Below are 21,131 nucleotides of genomic sequence, written 5' to 3'. Positions count from 1 at the left end.
GCCTTGGGGCTAGTGGTCTCTTACTTGGGACCAGGTAATGCAACCGGTCTCCATGGCTCTTCCAGCTGGCTAGTTCCTACCTCCAGTGTTTGCAGCATGTTTTCTGTATTGTTTCTTCTTTAATCTTCCTGTTGATTTTCATCTTCTAGCTTCCTTCTCTTGGCTGTGTTTGCTGCCCTCATTTCTTCTCGACTTCTCTTCTCAGTCTTCTGTTGCATTCTCCAGTCCTTTCTTCTCCCCTAGTGGTGTGCATATTGTCCCAACCCTAGAAGACATCAAAGAGATGCAAAGGATCAGATGTCCCTTTTGTAATGCGATAACCTTGCTAGTGTCATTGTTAATATTCATATATCTCTAGGCTGTAGGCAGCCCTGGGATGAACAAGCACCTCTCCACTACTGGCGGTAGGTCTGCAGTGCCAAATTTGAACAGGGCTAACTGCTTTGGTTCAATAATATCCTGCAGCAGCAGATTTTACAGGTTAATTCCATGCTGCTGTGAAAGTAGCACCTTTTTTGAGCTGTATATTCAGTGGTCTTAGATTGTCCTTTTACCCTGAGTTCTAGAGCAAAGGCATTGCATTTATCCTTCATGTAATTTTTGGTGCCCATTTCTTGATCACTTCTTGTCATTCCCTTCTTTCCAGCGTAAATGATTCCAGTAGTTTCATTGTTATGATTATTCGTTTCCCTGAAAGTGAACTGCAGGCCTGCACAGACGGGTGCTGGGGCCGGATGGGTGCTGAGGTGCTACTTTTGCTGCTCCTTTTACCTTCAGGAACCTGAAGGAGGCAGTGAGGCAGGTGAAAGCAAACCAGCCCCGTGTGTTTCTCAGGCTCTGGTTTCTCTGGCACAGCACATGCACTGATGGGCACTGCTGGTCTTTTGGGTTTGGGGGGCTAATGACACCCTTTTCCTCAAGGTGCTCTCATGTGTTTAAACTGAGGTGGGAAAATCCATTGGAAATTTGATGAAAGGTTATTAATGAGCATGTGCAGAAGACATCTTTATCAATTAACTGAGAATTCAATCAAATTGGGAATTCAGATTGCCCAAGGGCCCAAGCTAGGTTATGGACAAACATCTGGAAAGAACTGTTTCTTAGAAGTTGTTGGAGTACACAGCTGGGCTCTCAGCCACTGGTATGGTCATTGCATTAGTCAAATTTACCAGGCTCCAAAATATGTTTAAACACAAGAACAATCATGAAAACACAAGGGAGTTTCTGCAGCTGAGCTGCTGCAGTTGAAATTCAAACTCAGCAAAGACAGGGGAGAAGGGAGAAGCTGGATAGGCATCTCTGTCTCACAGCATGAATGGGAAAAGTGACAATGAAGTCCAAGATCTTCTGTTGTAAGATCTATGCCAGGAGTGAAGATTAAGGCTCAGGACATCTTCTCTTACATCACCAGGCTTTGCTTATTGCAACCAGTTATTTTGATTTCTTAATCCAAAAGTAAAGCCTTCTGGCATTGAGCTTGTGGGATAATAAATGAAAGAATAATTCAGTGCAATGGGAACTTCACGGTCAGTTCAAATAGATTCAACACTAAGAGAGTGTGGTTTTCTGTGTAGGTGTAAGATGAAGACCAAGTATGTGGATACCTGTTGCCTTTGCACTCTTGTTGACAATCCATAAGCCTAAGTAGGTCAAACAGGCACAATGCTCATTTTTAAAAGAGAACTATAAGCATTTCTAGTTTTTCTCTCTTCTCTCTCTCTCTCTCTCTTTTTTTTCCAGGACTTTAATCTTTTATATGAAGAAGCAAAGTATTACCAGCTGCAGCCAATGATTAAGGAACTTGAGCGATGGAAACAAGAGAAAGAACAAAGAAAACATTTCCAGCCTTGTGACTGCTTGGTTGTAAGAGTGACTCCAGATCTGGGGGAGAGAATTGCATTGAGCGGGGAGAAAGCTTTAATAGAAGAGATCTTCCCTGAGACTGGGGATGTCATGTGCAACTCTGTAAACGCAGGTTGGAACCAAGACCCTACCCATGTTATTAGGTTTCCTTTGAATGGATACTGCCGGTTGAATTCGGTGCAGGTAATGGCCTTTCAATGCTCTCTCATGTAGATGCTGAGTTTTTGGGGTTTTTTTTTTGTATTTTGTGTTCAATTATATGCAAATTATTTGCTTCTGCCCAATTACCTTCAGTTCTTATACTGCAAGGAGACATTTTCTGCCTGGTGAGATCACAGTCTTTCACATTTTCGTAAGTCTAAGCAGAAAAATAGACTTAGATTTTGTGTATGTTAGTGCCATGCTGGTCTCATAATGGTGTTATACTGATAAATGCTAATTTTTTCATCAGTGTATAGCCTGCAGCAGTTTTTTTTTCCTCCAAAGTGCCCCCAGGAAGAAAGAGAGAGTTCCAAAAACTACAAAAAAAAATCTCCACACCATTTTATAGAAAATGCAACAATGTGTAAATGCATAATTTATGTCTCACTCATAATTAAATGATGGTGCCTGCGGGATGGACTTAAAAAAATTGATCTCTGCACTTTTTTTTTTCAAAAGGATGTTCTATAAAAATTGCCCAGAGTATTTTAAACAAAATGTATTTCATTTTATACTCAGAGTTTTGACATTAGGTTTAAAATTAAACATATGAAACAAAGGAAGATAACTGGACAGATAGGTGGATGGAAGCAGAAATAAATACATGTGTTTAGTCAGCCTTATGGGCAAGAAATGGCATTTCACAAGGTATCACAACCACTGTGGCAAAAGCTTTGCCGTTGTAGCTGTCCTTGGGCTGAGTAGAAAGAACTGTGTTGATGATGTTGTTAACTTGTGCCGTAATTAACAAGGGCAAAACACAGAGCTCTTGGTTTTTGCATGTACGCCTTTCGAATATGTGACAAAGAATACGTGTATTAGGGAAAGTGAGACCTTCTGACCCATGGGGAAATATTTCCAAAGTTACTGTCACCTACAGAGGTGCTCACTGGGCTGTGGGAAATGACTAAGCGGTCTTGATGAGCTTCCCTGTGGGTAAAAATCCACAAAAAAGCTGGCCTGTGAGACAGCCTGGCCAGACAGGTTCAGGAGGGAGGCATAATAGCAGGGGAGCATGGACTTGCTTACTGTGCCTGTTTTCTCTGTTTACTCTGCAACTGAACTGAACTGAAGGCTCCCTCCATCTCTCAAGATGCCAGCTGAGAACATTTTCAGGAGCTCCCCTGCTACCAGGATAGGCAAAGGGGGATGAGTAGTTCTGCCAACCCACACTTGACACTGGCAGCTTCTTCCTTGGGATGGCATTCACTGACCCACTGCACACTAATAGAAGCTTTTGTTTGAAACTATTCTAAAAAACAGTTATTTTGGGTGAATTTTTGGTTCAAGGTTCAGGACTCCCAAGTATGTCGTTTGGTTAACTTACCAGTCCAATGCCTGTGGTTAACTTTGCACAGTCCTTAGCAGTTTCACATTTGGCAAGGTTTAGAGAGGACTGCCCCAAAAATAGAAGGCTGGAGGTGGGTCAGCAGCAGATCCACTTGCTGAGAGTGGGAATAGTGATGAATTCACCACTGTATGGGAGAAGGGAGCAGCTGCAGTTTAGCTAAGATAAGTGGGTAGAAGACCGTGTTCCTGTTTCAGCAACACTCTCCATGGCCTATGTTCAGATGCATTGAAGAAATTAGAATAACTGAAGCAATAAAGGGTCAATGCCAGCCACTGCCAGGCTCAGGACTGCAGGAAGGCGTTCAAAGCACTGGATGCCCAAGTGGCTTAGCACTTGGTGTATTTTACTCCAAAGTGGTGTGTTAGTAGGAAATGTGTGCTTGTAGTAAAGGCTGAATGCTAGTTATTTTAATACTCAAATGTGTCTTGAGTCCAGTCAGAATTCAGTCAAAATTCAACCCGTATCAAAGAGCCTCTTTGTATTGGTTCATGTTGTGGAAAGAAAATTTTTATGCCAAAGTAGTCTACAGTCTAAATAATTTTACTAAATTACATCATTTTACTATATAATTAATAGAAAGTGTTCTCAAACACATTCTGGAAGATGACGTATTTCTGAGACCAAAGCCTGATGAAATCAGCAGCTAATTATCATTGGCTCTGATGGACTCTGGTCAGCACATAGGCATTGCACTTCCCTTTCCCAATATTTTTTGGCAAAACCATAGCAAGTCAGAAGTTGGAAGTACACTGATGTTAATGCAAAGATGTAAGGAAGATAGATCAGAAGGCCTAGTGATTGGGAGAGTAGAGTTGTTTCTAAAGAAGCTCAGAGTGACTTGATGAGACTGCTTTTTACTAAAATACTTCACTTTTGTCCTTGGTGCTCTACTTAGTGTACTGGGTAGCACAACTGCAGTATTTTTAAATTCTTTGAGTCTCTTTAAAATTTTCATGAATGCTTTGTGTCAGGAACTGTACACGTAAAACAAAGAATGTCAACTTATAGTGGGTAGTGGCAGCCAAAAAAAATAGCAGTCCTCAGTCAATGCCAATTTGCAATTTCATATAGATATAGAGTTTTCTTAAGACTGAAATTGTTTTTTCAACTCCTCACAACAGGGTCTGGTGAGATACATGAACATACCTAGAGAAAATTCTGTGACATTTGTTTATGTTGAACATTCTTTGTAATTAAGACAAAATTTGTTAATATTCTGTGAAATTTAAATGAAGTGCATTAAAGGAAAGTATCATGTTTCTATTTGGAAAACCTTCCAACAAAATCAGAGTCTGTATCTCCATGTGGCTAGAATAGTGGAAGACAAAGTATATTAAATCTTAGCATAAATCCACTATTTAATATTGTGTGTGTGCGTGTCTCCCTATACATAGAAGAATCACAGCTGAGATTCATTGACTTTTTGGCATATTCTCTTAGAGCTTTACAGAAAAATAGCTCTGATTTTATTCATAGAGACAGTTAGTAAGTGTCTCTATGTATCTGTACGTTACCTTTGAAAAAAGTAATGCGCATAGGGCCAGATTCACCAAATGGAATTTAAATCCGTTCCTGTTCAACATGCCATTTAGTGTCCTGCACGCACAGGCACTAAGAATACAAGCAAATGCTTAGTGTGCATGGAGGCAGCCTTTAGGAGGCTTTCGCCATAGAACGGGGCACAGCCTCATTCAAGTTATGCTTAAAACTGTACAATATTTAAACATCTCAGCATTGTTTACAGAATTTGACCTGTTTTGCTTCTTGCTCAGAAAATTGATGATACCTAGGTTTTTAACACTAGATTATATCCTGCAGTCTAGTCCTTCGAGCACGGGGGTAGGAAAAATGAATTGCTTTGTTGCGAGCGCAGTGCTCTGAGGGTGCAGGGTCTACCTGCGCTGTGTGGTTTTAGAGAGCCGGCGCAGTAAAGGAAAGCCCTATGTTAACACGCAGCCTTCCATAGCTTTGGACTGAGGCAAGCCAAGGGCACCCCAGTGCTTGTTTTGTCTTACAAGCAAATTGATTTTTCAAAGTTTTTAGCAAGGTTTTGAAGTCCTGTCTCTCTCTAAGATTTCACCTGTCAATCCTGTGTTTCTCTATCCAATTAAATGGCAGAAGCCTCCTTTGCCGTGGCTGGGTTGACTCTCATCTTCATCTTGCCTAGTCTGAGAACAGGGATCCATAACAAAATAAATACGTTAGAGCCTGTGAAACAGCAGTTTGATGATGTCCAACTCCTCCTTCCCGATCAAACTGCTGCCCTCCTCTCTGAGTAGGAACAAGCATTAGTAAAACAGTGCTATGGCCTGTGCCTGTCACCCCATCGCTGTCCTTAAGGCTGCATAGAGCTCAGACAAATAACAGAGCTTTAAGCTTTTCTCCCTTTTTTTTTTTTTTTTTAATATATTTTGATAACCCACTCCCCCTCCTTCTTTTAATCTTTCCAGGTTCATTTTCCTTCCATACACTGGGGTGATTTTCTCCCTTTCAGTTCTACAACTTTCTTACAGTCTAAACTATATAAAAATCAGGGCAAAAGTCAGCGAGATTTGGCAGATGTAACTTTATGAGAACATAAGTCACTTTGTCCCAAGGCCAGGCAGAGCTCCTAGGGCAAGCTGATGCAGAGCAGATTCTGCATGGCTTAGGCAAAGCTGCGTGAGAGCATTTCCTTTTATTTGCCTGTCCTTAGGAGCCAGGGTAGCAAGTACAAGTTTTTAGTTACCACTAGAAACCCAAACCACTGATTGAAATGAAGATGGCTAACAAAGGAGACTTCAAAGGAAGGTCCCCATAGATTAAAAATAGAAAATGTTATTGTGGATTACATTGCACTACAATACTACCTTGGATACAATTTTCCTTTTCAAATCTATCTGTTACCTTTAATAAAGGCCCCAAACTGCTGTTTTTGGAAGAAGCAAAGCCAACATTCAGTCAAAAGAAAGAGTGCACTAAAAAAATGCACCCTGGCATTAACGTGGATCTACACATGCAGGGGCCAGGGCAGAGGTCTGGTGTGCAAATCTTTAACGTGTGGCACTGGTTTAGTCCCCTCTAGCAATCAGCTTGTGCCTTGAAGCATAAGATTTTTAAGTACTACTGCAGTAGGTGTAACTACCAGAGTGCTTTACAGTGTCATTCATGGTAAAACTAAAAAAGAAATCAGATTCTTCCTTTAACATAAACCCATGAAAAAGAATGGATGAGTTTTTGCCTTCTGAAGTTGGGTATATTGCTTAGACACATATCTAAGTTGAGTGAACAAGTTTTGAAATAGCTTAGTCCCTGTAGTCTATCCTGAAAGGATATCAGTAATACTAAAATCATCAAGCTCAGTCAGGTTCATTATCCAGTGTAGTGGGCCCATGTGATACAGCAATGGAAGTGGTACTTCAGCCAGACTTATGTGCTCTTAGAGTCTGCTTACTCTTTTTGACATTTATCACTAGAGAAAAATGCAGGAAACATTTTCTTGCCTGTAACATAAATATTGGGTCAGTTCATTTGATCATACAAATTACAGGCACAGTTCTGATTTTGCAGTTACATGCTCCAGCATTATTAGTGTTGATCTGTGGATTAGCTCAGTGCTGCACTACAGGGGCCTCTGGAAGAGGTTTGGCTGGAGAAGTATTGGATGCAGATTTTGTATGTGGGTGTGACGATTGCTGTTGTTCAGCCAGTCTTAAAATGTACGGCTGGTTAAGCTCTGCCATATATAACCAGTTTACCCCACTACACAGCGGTGGAGTTTAACAGACAACAGAGCCTTGCCGAATCTCCTACCCATTGGTAATACGTAGAAATCACCTGAGCTCCCAAGGGCATATAAGGAAGTGCCTCAATGTCTTTTCTCATCCTGATACTGTCCCACACATCCCACTAGACCCAGTGCTACTGCCCTGGACTTACCAGAGCCCCCAGCTGGAGGAAGCAAGCATGGCATCTCCTTCAGATGGGTCTTAAATTCCATATTTGCTTTTTGCTGAAAGTGGAACTGGCATCTGCGCACACCCAACGCTAAGCAAAGTCTACATGCTTCCTGCTCTGCTGGGGAAACTGTGTCAACATGCTCACCCATGTGAAAGCATGGCCCTGTCGTATTGCCAACATCAGTGTATCCTTGGGTAACGTGTGTGTGACAGCCACAGAAATTAAAGTTGCCTCTGGACTCCTTAGAGTCATGCATCTATTTGCACCAACTTTTCTTTAGAAGGAGGAAGAGAAAATATATTTGGGCAATGCAAATTAACGTCTTTCATGGGCCAGTTCATGTGCTTATTGTCCCTGTCTTGGTTCCACATGCGATGTCTGCCATGCATTTCTAAAAGCAGCACACCTTTCCAGCCAGGAAGAATCACAGTTGTGATTTTTGTGAAGACCTAATGGAAGTGTCACTCAGATTCCTAATATATTTACATCTGCTAAGGAACTAGTTCAGAAATGTTTTCAGCCCCTTTCTGTTCATATTAATAATGAATAATGGGCACTTTTTATTATGACTTAAACCTAGTGTTGCTTTCCAGTAAGAGATAGCATCGATATCCTGCAGTCCAGTATTTTACTATATAATGTACTAAGCTGCTCTGTAGACTGTTTATTTGTTTGATTAATTTTTGTTTTCTGCAGAGGTTTGCTGTGAGCAAGACTTTAATCACAGTGTAGTCATTTAAGAATAAGTTATAGAATTATAGCTGAATAATATTCATTCTATGAGGACTCAAAAGACCAAATCCATCATTTAGATTCAGTTGCTTTTATCACTAAAATTTGCTAAATATTAATCTCATTTTTTTTCCACATTGCAGGTGCTTGAAAGATTATTTCAGAAGGGATTTAACGTGGCAGCTTCATGTGGTGGTGGGGTGGATTCCTCTCAGTTCAGCGAATACGTGCTGTGTCGCGAGGACAGACGACCACAACCTACTCCAACGATCAGAATAAAACAGGAGCCCCTGGACTAGAACCTACCCTTACTCCTTTGTAACCGTAGAAGTGTTTAATAGTCCCTTATGTGAAACACTAAGGATTTGCAAAACAGTATTAGCAAACAGATTTTGACTTTATGTTGCCAATTAGTGGTATTCTGAAACTACCTGTCACATAGCCAGCCATGAAATGCATTCGAAAAACCAGTTGTCCGTTTTTCACGATGAAATTGCTGAGCGTGCTCAGTGCACCAGGCTTTGTGGGAACGTGCTTGCAGCTCAACAGCTGTGGCGGTGGCAAAGGCAAAGCTTCAATGAAATCCTGACCCGAGCCGGGACTTCTGCAGAAAGACCAGTTAAAGCAATTTGAATTCAGCAGGAGGAGAACCAATTCTGACAGCCTTTCCAGCAACAGTCCGTCTCCACAGCCACTGCTGACCGCAGGGAAGCGAGGGCCACCCAAAGGAAGAGGAAACACTAAAAACTGCACCGAGTATCTTCCCTGACTGCACACCTTTCATATCAGATGTGCTTTACACCTCCATACACCTCCATTACACTTCTGTGATTGTACTCATTCATGCTAGCAAATGGCTTATTTTTATACAACATTTACCACTGAAATATCTCTCTATGGACAGAATCCAGAATCAGAAAAGGACCGATTTATAGTCAACTGGTGCTCAGTACTTTAAAAAAAACAAAAAAAGCAACAAAAATTTGACAAGGCCAGTTATGGCCAGTACTTGCAAAAGTAGGGATCTGGAAGCACAAAATAAAACTCCATCTACCATCATCCAAGGGCCACATACCTAACATGGAGCTGTAGTTCTCTTAAAGCCAGTCTTGTTTTGACTCAGAAATTGTAAGTTTTGCATCATCTAAGAAGCATGGTTCTGCTGAGCAAGCTCTGCCACCCCTTGTTATTCACTTACTAACCATGTTATAGGCCCACATTTAGGAGGAAATGTTAAGAATTTTGGACAACCCTACTCTTTATGGGTCTGGAATTTTTACAAAAAGCTGTTAAAACCCCCTCCCTTCCACTGTCTGATGAAAGCAGGCTGCATTTTTGTTTAGATTGTTTTTCCTCTGTTATTTTAAACTAGTATTAAAATACTGATTCTGTAGCTGCCCTCTACCTGTGTAATTTTCTCTTTAAAGAAGCCTGATGTCTGCAGGAGGTTACTGTTCCTTTCATGAATCAGTATTGACTCTTCTGACTCGCAAGGCTTCCTAACTCAGGAGACAGCACCACGTTTGCAGGTGCAAGGTTATAAATAGCATTCTGCTAAATCCTGTTTATTGCTGTTTAGCATGATTGGGTCCTCAATAACTAATTCACGTGTTAATCACAATTTAGTTTCTCCCACATTAATTTATAGAATACTGTTGTAGATGCTGAATTTTAATTAAACTCTTTTTTAGATGCATAAATATGGCCATATAGAACAAGGGAAAGAGTATGAAATGGTCAACAATTCTTTAATGCCAAATGATTACAACTGGGCAAAAATAAAAAAACAAGTTTAAGATTAGTACTTTCAAAAGTGATGAGCTGTACTGAATATCCAAGGTACAGTCTACACGCAGAGGTCTAATTTTTAGAAAAGTGCTGGATACCTGCTATGGAAAGTCAGACCTTTGCAGGTTTGCTCATCTTGGATACCCAAATTACAAATCTCTCATGAAAATTTTAGCCTATATGTGTTGGCCTGCTAATTTAGCAGAACAGTTGAGCAAATCTGTCTACTTTAAAAGAGTTGTAAAGTTATTTTATTTTATGGTTTTATACTTGTATGACACTCTAAAGTTGCTAGGTATTGCCATATTTGAATATATGGCACAGCATTCACCTTTGTATGTAAAATATCTGTAGAATTGTATATTATACATTTAATATTGTAAAGAACTTAACGTATAATTGTCATGTATTTGTGTATGCACATTTCTTATACAGTACTTCATGCCATAAACATTTCTGTAAAGTAAAGGATCAAAAATAAGCAAGTAGGGTGGAACACTCACTGTATCTTCCCTGGTGTTTGGGAGAGGCGAGAAGTTTTGGTTGCGTCTCCTCTGGCCTTCTGCTCCAGTCAGCTTGATGTAGCCATGTCTTACAAAGAAGAAAAAAAAAGTGTTTTATTTATTACTTTCATACATTGAGTTCACTTTCAGTTCAAAATATCCTCAAAATAATCCATTTAGCTGCTTGGTTTGATCCTACGTACACTTTGTCCCGCACTCTGGGACAGGGAGCTGAGGCTGAGCGCTGGTCTGGCAGGGGGCTGCTCCCGTCGTTAGCTCTCGGCAGGGCAGAGAGGTGCTTGGCTGATGAATACATCACCCTTACGCTTAAAATACGGGCCCGCTTCTGCCGTTCGTACCCGGGCGAAGCCTCCCCGGCATCAGCCGGGGAGCTGCCTGCGAGCGGGGCCAGCAGGCGAGCACCTCCACGGCGTCTCCCGAAGCGGGCTCGCGAGCGCAGGCGCCTCCAGCTGCACCTGGAAAGCCACAGGGTTGGGTTGTTCTTCTTCAGTTTGGTGTTCGCCATATTTTTTTATAGCTCAATAAATCAGCCCTGGTACTTACGGCCGTTCGGTAAGGTGGCATCGTAAAAGACCGCAGGCTGCGCCAGCGGGGTTACGTGGGAACCGGGGATGGAAAGTTTGAGCCATGACATCACAGCGTTAACTGCAAAATAGCGCTAAGGCAAGCGAGACATGTGGAAACAATCACTTTGTTAGAAGAAATATGCCTTTAAAAAAAGAAAAGTTAAGCTAGGACATGTTCTTTTAGTTAGTAACTTCAGGTCACTTATTTAAAGTTTATTACAGTTTCATTTATATCTTTTTTACTTATTTCCCCATATTCTTAAGCAGCAATATCAGCAAAAACTGATTTGAATTTTTACTTCTGGCCTTAAACCATAGCAACATAACTTAAGAACACTGCTCAGTGTCACTAAAACGGGGTTTAAAATATCATCGCAACTCCAGTAAAACCGTGGTGTGCAGGCAGCAGATGTCCTTATTATGAAGGCCAAAAAGTAAATATAGCCTGGTTTTTAACTTATTTTGATTGAACAGAATTGTTCCAATTCTCTTTTGCTGAGCACTGAAACTGTGGTTTAGAGAACGTCAGTCTTCTCTAGCGCTTTTCCCACAACCCTGTTACACCACTGTGCTCCCAAGTCTCGGAAAAAAAGTGAAAAGAAGAATGTTATGTTGTGCTTATTGGACTAATCTGTTTTGAAAAAGCAGCTGTGGAGTGCATTCATTCACTGTATTAATAGCATCAAGGTTTGTTGACAATTTTATTAGATGTTTGACAAAGGATAAGAATCAGCACAACAAAACATTGAAGTATTTGGTTTTAATAATTCTTTGTGGGTATTCTGTTAATATTTTAATGCAAAATGTTTCTGAACAGTGCTTAAGAACTACAAGACAATGTGAAATTCATGTTTGATAAATTAATACTGTATGTCACTCGATGTGTTACTTTAGTAAATTGTTTTATTTCTTTACAAAATAAGTACAAATAAGGGAGTATGTTTTCACACAAATTGGGGGTATTTACGAGTATGTACAGAAATCATCAAAATAACGTAATTCTAATAAACACAAGGCCTTTATAAACAATATGTACAAATTATCAATACATTTAAAACATAATTTTACACTTCCTGGCCTTAAATACCTTATGAATAATCTTTTGGCTAAATAGCAGCAGTATAAATTTTCTTCTGCTTTTCATAAACCTTAAAAAATAATTAAAACTTTTGTTTTTAAAACTATTGGACAAATAGTTCTATTTGTGCTTTTGCTATGGTTTCCCATCAAAAAAAAAATATTGCCTCAAAAAAGTGGCAAGCATAACATAGTAAAAATTGAAAAGATAAATAAGCAAATGTCTCCCTTCCATGGTTACTGATAATACTGTTATTTTTGAAGTACAACTTGTGCCCACCTGCTTGCTTAGTATTCCTCTCCCATTTAAAAGACTCACACTAACTTTGCTTGGCTTTGGTGTGGGCCCCTTAAATTCCAATTCAGCAAAGCATTTAAAAAGCATTCATTCCACCTTTAATTACTTAAAACTACCCATACGCTTAGAGTCATGCACTTGTTTATGAGCCTCTCTGGACTGGAGTCCTCAGGTCCAATGATCCAAGGCAAAGTCACTGCGGCGAGGACCCCGGCCGCACGGCAGGACCAGGCTCCCGCACTTACCGCGGCTCTCGTGATTCGAGTAAGAGTGGAACCGGTCCCCCAATAACTTCCTTCACAGCGACTTTAAAAATCCATATAGAATACTCTAAAATCTTTACTGAACAATACTCTCTTTTAAAACCATCATTAAACCATACTCTTTGCAATAAATAAATTAAGATATTTTTAGAAAATAAAACCCAACTTTGATTCATGTTACTCACCAGCTGCTACAAATGTGCAAAAGGTTGAATAGGTTTAGAAAACAACTGGAAGCTAGTCAAGGTAACTCAGCTGGGATCTGAATGCACAGATTTCATACACTTAGGATTTGGTTCAGCAAATGGCTCAGGAAATGAGCTGTGCAGTAAGAGCAAAAATCCTAAATATATAAAATTTGTGGGAGTGTGCAGTGGCTATTCTTTTAGCTGTGCAAAAAACTGCAATTTTAACTAATCTAAAATAACAACGGGTATCACCATGGCTAGTCAGTGGAAACAGTGCCAGTGAAACTTAAAGGAAAACAAACCCAGCACCATAAGTGAATGTACAAGTTAACACCATGGTTAGATCCCAGTCCTGTGAACCTGTCCCAGTCTGTCTCGGAGTGAGACAGTTTATGCAAGCCATTGCAGTCAGTCTTTCCATTTGTATAATTTCAATGCGGTCTATTTTAGCCTCATTCAAAATGGCCAAATGGAGTAAGATGTAGAAATTGATTATATTTGTGGATTTAACATTTTAAAACCTTTTGCACATTTTTTTTTAATTTTTACATAAAGGGAATTTATTGCATGTGTCTGACAATTTTGCAAAACAAACTACAGAAACATTGACTTCTGAAAAAAATAGAAGGCACATTAAAATGACAGCTTTTCAATGCAAGTTGAGCTTCTGTATGGAGAGATATCAGTACAATTCTTGGCTTTATTTAAGCAGAGCTCGATAGAGCAGGAGAGAATGGCTCGTTTCTCTTTCCTGTTCCATGTAGAAGATGAAGTCCCTGAGGTTTACGCGAGTTATTTTCTGTCGTGCATACTGCCGGGATGAAGGAGTCCCCAAGCCAGCCTGACTTCCACCGGACATACTGAGGCCCTGCAAAGAAAACACAGCAAAGTCAAACTCCTGAAATGGTAAAGAGTTTCCTCCTACCCTCAGGTTTACAGCTACCAACTGCTGGATTATTTTAAGTAACTTAAACGGATTTTCGTGAACCTAATCCTGAAAGCATTGCATGGGACTTTTGTCTATTCTTCTGAGTCTCACCAAGTTAACCTGAGCAAAGGAACTCAAGGGAAAATGTGCTTGTGAAACTAGACCTTGTTCATTCACAACTGGGCAAAAATACATCTGGCTAATTTTCCTGCTGCAGTCATGTTAACCATAGATGTACTTTATCAGCTTAATTTCAAGAGCCTGTTTTAGGACAAGGACTATTTGCAGAAGATAAAACCATCTTTAGTATATCGAACGTGTGTGCAATCCTATTCCATCCACGTCCTGTGTCTGGGACTGGAAGCACGCGAGTTTGCTATCGGTGTGTCGCTACCGCAGGAGCCTCGGCAGCTCCACGTCCAAGGGCACCCGGGTCTCTCCCCTGGGGGCAATGAAGAAGGCGGCCCAGTGCGGGCCACTATCCTGAACAGCCTGCCTAGAGTACACAACCAGTCCTCACCTGACAGATGAAAAAATTAAATAGAAAAATCACAAGGAAGACTCAGATATTGTGTGATGATACAGGCAAACATTAGTATAACATTTTTCTAAAGCTATGCTAAATCTTTTTTTTTTTTAATATATATTGGTTCAAAGCTAGTGAGTTTAATGTCATATCCTGGTCTTCTATAAAGAGGAAAAAAAATCACTTAAACTCTATTTCTCAGTTACTGATTAGGGCCTGAGAAGACTAGGATCTGAGTATCTAGAAATTTAATGTACATAATTTAGACTGTCTGCTGTCTTGTTGAGTTTAGAATAGAAACCTGATACACTGATACATTCAAGACTTTTCATCTTTAGGAAACCACTGTTTTTATTGTTTCCAATGTAATTGGCTTCTAACAAAATAAGATGTTCTAACTTTGAAAAATACATTTTCATCTCTAAAAACATTTAAATTATTTTTCAAACCTCTAAGACATCTGGCAAAGCTGTCAAGACTTAAAATCCCAAATTTACTTACTGCTGCTTTTAATGACCTACCTTTCTTTCCCCAGGAAATATATATTCTAGGACCTTGATTCTAGCAATTAAAAATACAGTTAAGCATAATTTTACTACTGGAGGATCATAGGGGAAACAGTATATATGGTATATTCTGAGTAAGACATAACACTGTTTTCTCTATTGTTTTTCTCTCTGTGTACCAGTGAAGTCAGACTCTCACAGAACTATACCACTCAAGTTATTTCTCCTGTATCTGATCATTACATTACAGTAGTGGGGCAAATCCTATTCTGTTATAACCGCAACACAAAAGGCTTTTGCAGCGAGAGGAATGTGGCTAAGCTTGGAGGCGAGCGAGGAAGCCCCAACCTTCGCGCACCGTACAGCATTTGATCTTGGGGATTCTGTTCTCCAGCACGGAGTCGTTTTTGTTAATAGATTAATTGATTCACCACCTAACCTCACCGCTCGTAGGAAAATCATGTGCTGCAGCTGCAAGGGTTGTTCATCCATGCTGAAGCCAGACATTCCCAATGCACGATCCATATATTCAGTGGTGCTCAGAATTCACCCTTTATGCCAAAATGCTTTTTGCATTCCTCAAAAAGATAGCATCATTTAAACACGTACTCTTTATCTTCCACAGGTCTGGAACGATATCCTACCTTACACTGCCTCTCACCTGCACGCTGACCACTCATCCATTTGCCAGGGCTGTTGCTGCTATTTCCAACTCTCCAAGGAAGCACCATGCATATTTATTTTAAATCAACCTGACTCAAAAGTATTTTTCTTCCTTCTCTGTTCCCCACATGGTGAATCTCTCTCCCTGCCCCAAATAATGCTTCTTTCAGATCCATGCGGATTACAGTTCCTGATCTGTGACAAATGGACTTGTCAGAAACGTGGCCATCTTAAACGCATGCCAAGAACCTCTTAAACATACTGTCCATAGCACACCAAACTAGAAACCTCCTGCACACACTTACCAAATATTAGCTGAAAAGCTACTTAATTTTCTGAAATTTTCTTCATACAGAACCATTTCTTTAATGAGCTGTGGTACATTTACAGCAAATAATTGCTTTCTATTTGTTGGACAAAGTAACTGGAATGAAGATGAGACAAATCATATTCATTACATTTATCACTTGAGGTACTGAACTTTTGGGTAGGAGGAGCATAATTTTTATAGCTGGGATACTTAACATGACATTGTAACATGACATTAAGCTGTGTACATTCATAACTGAACTTATGACTGCTCTTGTAACAACCAGTTGCAAGATCACATTCTGTAATTCACTTCTACCAGGTGAAAAAAGTGTGGGACCGATTTAAGAAAGCACAAAATCACATCTTTAAATTGACAGCACAATAATTCATATCCATCAATACAATCTCTAATTTAAATTAAAGAAAAATTTGCTTGGTACTGCAACGTTCTCAGCATTATTCTACAATATTCTATATGACAAGCACACTACTAAATGCCACATTTTTTTTAATTATATACATGAATACTAGCATAGTTAAAATTAATTGCCAAGAATAATGAAACTGAAGTAATGCAGATTTGTCTTATGAAAAATCACATTTTTTATCAGCATGACAGACTTTTCATTAACCCAAACAAGTGCTATGTTGTCTGTATCTATGGCAACTAACAGGAGTTACAAAGATAAAAGCTCTAATAAAAACATAAATGGTTGTGAATTGCTTACGTCCTTCGCTTCCTGGCCTGCCACACCCAAGCTCCTACCAAATCACACCCCTCGAATATACATCGGTACAAGTTTTCCTATCAGTGAACTTCTATTTATAATTGAGCGGAAATTTAACTCATGTAAAAAAAACACTTAACGTACACATGAATTCTTTCTGCTTCATTTCAAAATGACGTACATACATGAGCTAGAGCAACTTGTTTTCCCATCCCAGCTTGTGCTCTCCTTTTCCCCGCTCTCCCCTTTGCCTCGCTTCAGTCCTACACCCCGGGAAGGCCCGAGAGCAGCCGCGGACGGCACTGCCCGCGGTAGCTGCAAGCCGCAGAGGCGAGCAAGGCAGAGAGCAGCCTGCCCGGCTCCGCGTGCAGCGGCGCAGAGAAACGCATCGACAATCAAATGCGGGAATTAGCAAAAAGCCGCCGTGCCGTGCCCTCTGCTAACTCGTGATCCAAGACCACTGCAACAGAGCGCATCAACTCCAACGGGCTTCAATGCGCTTCAGACACATATAGCTGACGTACGTATAATTTACAGATTTTAAATAACACTATGGGACTGTGGAGCACAATTCAACCATTGGAAGCAGCCTAACTTGAAATTATGGCTTAAGGAGCAGCAGCAGAGTAACTATTGGTTCAGCATGCACATTTTGAAGCAATTCTGAATTTCTCTCAGATGTGACACATCTCAGCTTGTTTGCTGTTTTTACGATTGTCTTCTGTGAGGAAAATCATGCTGGTGGACAAGCAGAGTAAAAATGGCTCAAAATAAAATACCAACCACAGACTTGATAGATCACTAGGTGAACACACAACAACCTGCCAAAGAACCATGCATTCTCAACGGTGATAGGGTAGAAATTAAAACAAATAAGCCTGTGAACAGCAGGACTAATGGAGCCTAATTTCTTACATATTTCTCCAGTAATACTACTTCCCATCAGAAGCGCAGCTCCTCTACACACCCTTCGTGATCCCCTGCCTCCTGCAGAAACATCCTCAGCCCACTGTAGCACCCTACCCATATCCCAAGCTTCCCCTCGCCTCCCGAATGGTCTCCGAAGCACCGTGGGGTCTGCTCTTGTCCCACCCTCACCCACGGCGCGGCGGGCGCCGTCGCGCCGGGCTGACCCCCACGCGGGCGTGCTCCCCAGCCCACAGCCAGACTTAGCCCCGACTCTCGAGCTCTCACTGCAGCCTTCTCCCCAGTGCAGATGCTCATCTCTCTCTCGTTCCTGGACCCAAGCCACCAATGTTCACCGAAACTGTAGGAACTTAAAATTCAGCCAGGAGCTCCTGACCACCTCTTCCTCCCTTCTGCTGGCCCCCTCTGTTATATTTGATCAAAATTGCCCAAAAGATTTAAAGGCTATTGCGAAAGAGGACTGACAGGCACACCTCTTTCTTAGGAAAAAAACCACACCTAAGGACAGAAATTTTCATGGACAAACTCTCCTACTGCTCAGAAAGTCAGAATGTCTTTGTGCGTTAAATTACACTAATTGCAGCAGCAGGTGTATGAAAATCAAACCAAGTAACTCTCCAAAGCGTGCTGTTCCTCGTACTGCACAGAACTGCCTTCATGTAAGAAAGCAGCTGTAACCAAACCTATTCTAGTATTTATAATAGAGATTTCTAATGTCTAACAATTAAAGCATTTTTTTTCACAAATCTGAAAAACTTCAGCTTTTAGAACCATGGAAATATGATGTGATATTCTTGTCAGGAAACACAAAGATGAGGGCAAACAGAAGACTGCATTTAATATTTTATCCATCCTTCCTTCACCAGAAAACAATTCAGTCCTGACATCTCTCCTTTGAACATAGTCTTGAACTGCGGCTATTGCTTCCCTGTGACCCAGAGAGGCAAGGCAGTAAGGATAAAAGGTTTTCTTCCCGGGCTACATGGCACATCCTTGTGGAAGGCTTGCACTTCAAGCCAAAGTCTGAAAGTGGGAATCTAACTATTCAAAGCCAAGCTACCTGTCTGTCTATATTTCAAATATATATATATATACACATATATACACACACACACACCTTTTGCTCTATTGTCAAACTGAAACCAGGAGGTAAAAAAACCACTGTATTTTCTATATTTTAACATGGGGAAGTGGCCTCAGCAACAACAGGGCTTAGGTGAAAAGACATGGCTAATTTTGATAAGGAAAGAAAACACACATGGAGTAAAAACGTAAGGAATTTTGTCTCTCCAACCTCCATGAACTCAAGAAAAGTGGGAAGATAAGATATATATTAAGTCTGGCCTTATGAATAAGAGATCTTGGATCATAAGAAATATTCTGGAGATATTCGGCAGCAATAATGTTTACTTGCAGAAAGTGCTATTAGATCTTTGGCTGAGAGGTACTTTATACATGAAAAACAGGTATTATATTATGTCTGATTAGTTGTCCCACATAATTTAGGATTTAATTCAGCACCTACTGAAGGTAATAGTAATGATTTCACTGATCTAAATGAGAGCCAAAGCATCCTTAAATCAGTATTCTCCTTAAGTACAGAAAAGTAAATAATAACTGTTGGTCAAAAGTGGGACTGCTGATTGACTTGATAGCTCCCAGAATGATGATAATAAAAGTATGAACAAGTGGGATCAGCAATATTGTATGAAATATAATTATATCTACAAAAAGACTTAGCATGCACAATATGGTGGCTTCATAAATGTCTTTAGAAAGATTCATCAACAAAAGCTGTCATTTAGGCTTTCAGATCAGCAACATTTACAGGGAGGATTAAATATCATTCTTTCTTAGGAAGCTAGTTATTTTCATTCACAAACATTTTTATCCTATACTATTTTAACGCAACTGTTCCTACAGACTCCGTTTTGGCATGCGTTTGCTTGCTACACCCTCTTGGATGCAAATGCATCTTATTTCCCCTGGGCACATAAACACACACCTCGCCCTGCAGACAAACATCAGAAAAACTGATTTGCACAAGTATTTACAAGTACTTCAAATACCAACACAATTGCAACATTTCAAAGACAGCATGCAGTAATTTTTATATTAAGAAATAATAAGAGGAAGGTAAATCATACTAAGACATGGATGCAGTGAAAAATATTTCTTTAGATGTGATCACTTCAGTTTATAATTACATGATGTTATTTCAACCCAAAGAAGTGGGCTGCCATTACAAGAGGAATGCTTCGTATGTACTTGCTCTCTGCCTTTATTATGTTAAGCTAAGTCACACATGCAAGTACCACTATAATTGAAAACCTGCTTTGTAAAACAACATCACACCAAAAACTTCCAGCTGAAAGAATTCAGCAGCTATTATCAGCCTGACCACCTGTTCTTTCTTCTAAGAGAACATTTCCCCCACCAAAGCTGAGTAACAGCGCTGGCAAAAAGCAGGTTGTGCAACATTTCAGTGAGAAATAACCTGGGAAGAAGAGAAGTCTGCCTGCACAGACATATATAATGCAGATTAAGTGTAAGGTAGATATGGGCTTTTCATTTACCTGCTCAAGGGAGATAGGTGTTCAGCTGCCCAGTCCTCAACAGGTTATTCTCGGGAAGAAATCAGACTGCAAATAATTTCAATTTCTTAATCAATTTATCCATGCAGATCTCTGCTCAATTACTGCATTAATGTGGAAAAGAAACTTGAGTTTTTCCTGCACAGAGGTACTGCTCTGCATTGTGCTAAGACTTTTAACCTCTCAGAGATCCTTCTGTATCCCTCACTCCTCACTTGGTATGCGATGAAAACCAATGTCTTATACCCTCTGCCTTCTTGCAGCACACTCCGGAGTGGCTTGGGTGCTGCAGTCCCCAGATCTTTTCATCTATTTTGTTCGCGGACCAGCTCTTCATTGCAGCTGTAGATCTTGCCAACATCTTATTCCACAAATATCCCATACCTACCACAATCCACTGCCTTACTTGGACTTAAAAGCAATGACAGTTTTACCTGATTAAGAACTCTTGAGTTTGGACTGCATTCTTGCCGGGGTAATTATAAATGGAATATTCTATTTATCCTGTTTCCATCATACACATATATTTTCATTTTACTTGGAATGCTTCTCCTCCCATGCTTTCCAAATGTTTAATCAAGTGCTGCTCCCTTTGAAATACTAATCCTGCCAAATTTTTTATTGTTATTTTTTAAGTATTGTGGTGCTTTTCCCTTCTCATCTTTCAGTGTTAGCATGATTTTTTATTTTAGTACTTGCCCACCTTCCTCCAGTACAATCATGTTGTACTTCCCTATATTCTCTCTTGCTGGGAGACAAGAAATGTCACACCAACTTTGGGAGAAGCCCTACAGATCAACTAACAGGATGCACATTTTTCTTGAATCATATTTGATTCCCATCTGATTTTTTTTTGTGATAATCTTTGATATTAGTTCAACACTATCTCAGTTTTACATAGTGGGTGGCCCTTTCTTTTCTAGCCTATATGATTGTGACTTTCATTTAACCAGAAACTTAAAATAATTAAAGTATTCTTGACATTCATCAATCTCCAGACACATATAACTGTAAAATTCAATCATTTCAACATCTAATTAAAATATTCATAATTGCTAGCCACTAAAGATTGCTTTTTTGGCCTATCTCTTACTAAGGACATGCTGAGCAGAACAACTGTAGGGGACAGGGTAACTGTAGGAGACTAGATTCATTTG

The 21,131-nt window shown here is 40.1% G+C and overlaps 2 protein-coding genes across 6 annotated transcripts in view; one reads left to right on the top strand and one right to left on the bottom strand.

Moving 5' to 3' along the window:
• The window catches only part of KCTD15 (potassium channel tetramerization domain containing 15), a 44,147-nt gene extending 35,334 nt beyond the window's left edge, over positions 1–8,813 (top strand). For all 5 annotated transcript variants that reach the window (XM_013941121.2, XM_013941120.2, XM_067302495.1 and 2 more), the window contains 2 exons: positions 1,741–2,046; positions 8,230–8,813. In XM_013941121.2, the coding sequence (XP_013796575.1) occupies positions 1,741–2,046; positions 8,230–8,385 (462 nt within the window). In that variant the 3' untranslated portion in view covers positions 8,386–8,813. The remainder of the gene's footprint in view (positions 1–1,740; positions 2,047–8,229) is intronic.
• An 87-nt stretch (positions 8,814–8,900) lies between these two features.
• LOC106483238 (transcription initiation factor TFIID subunit 4-like) overlaps positions 8,901–21,131 on the bottom strand; it is a 153,849-nt gene continuing 141,618 nt past the window's right edge. The window contains exon 15 of the mRNA XM_067302494.1: positions 8,901–13,658. Coding sequence (XP_067158595.1) covers positions 13,491–13,658 — 168 coding nt within the window. The 3' untranslated portion in view covers positions 8,901–13,490. The remainder of the gene's footprint in view (positions 13,659–21,131) is intronic.

The sequence above is a fragment of the Apteryx mantelli genome, chromosome 10, assembly GCF_036417845.1.
Source record: "Apteryx mantelli isolate bAptMan1 chromosome 10, bAptMan1.hap1, whole genome shotgun sequence".
NCBI lineage: Eukaryota > Metazoa > Chordata > Aves > Apterygiformes > Apterygidae > Apteryx > Apteryx mantelli.
This window is presented reverse-complemented; position numbering and strand designations above follow the sequence as displayed.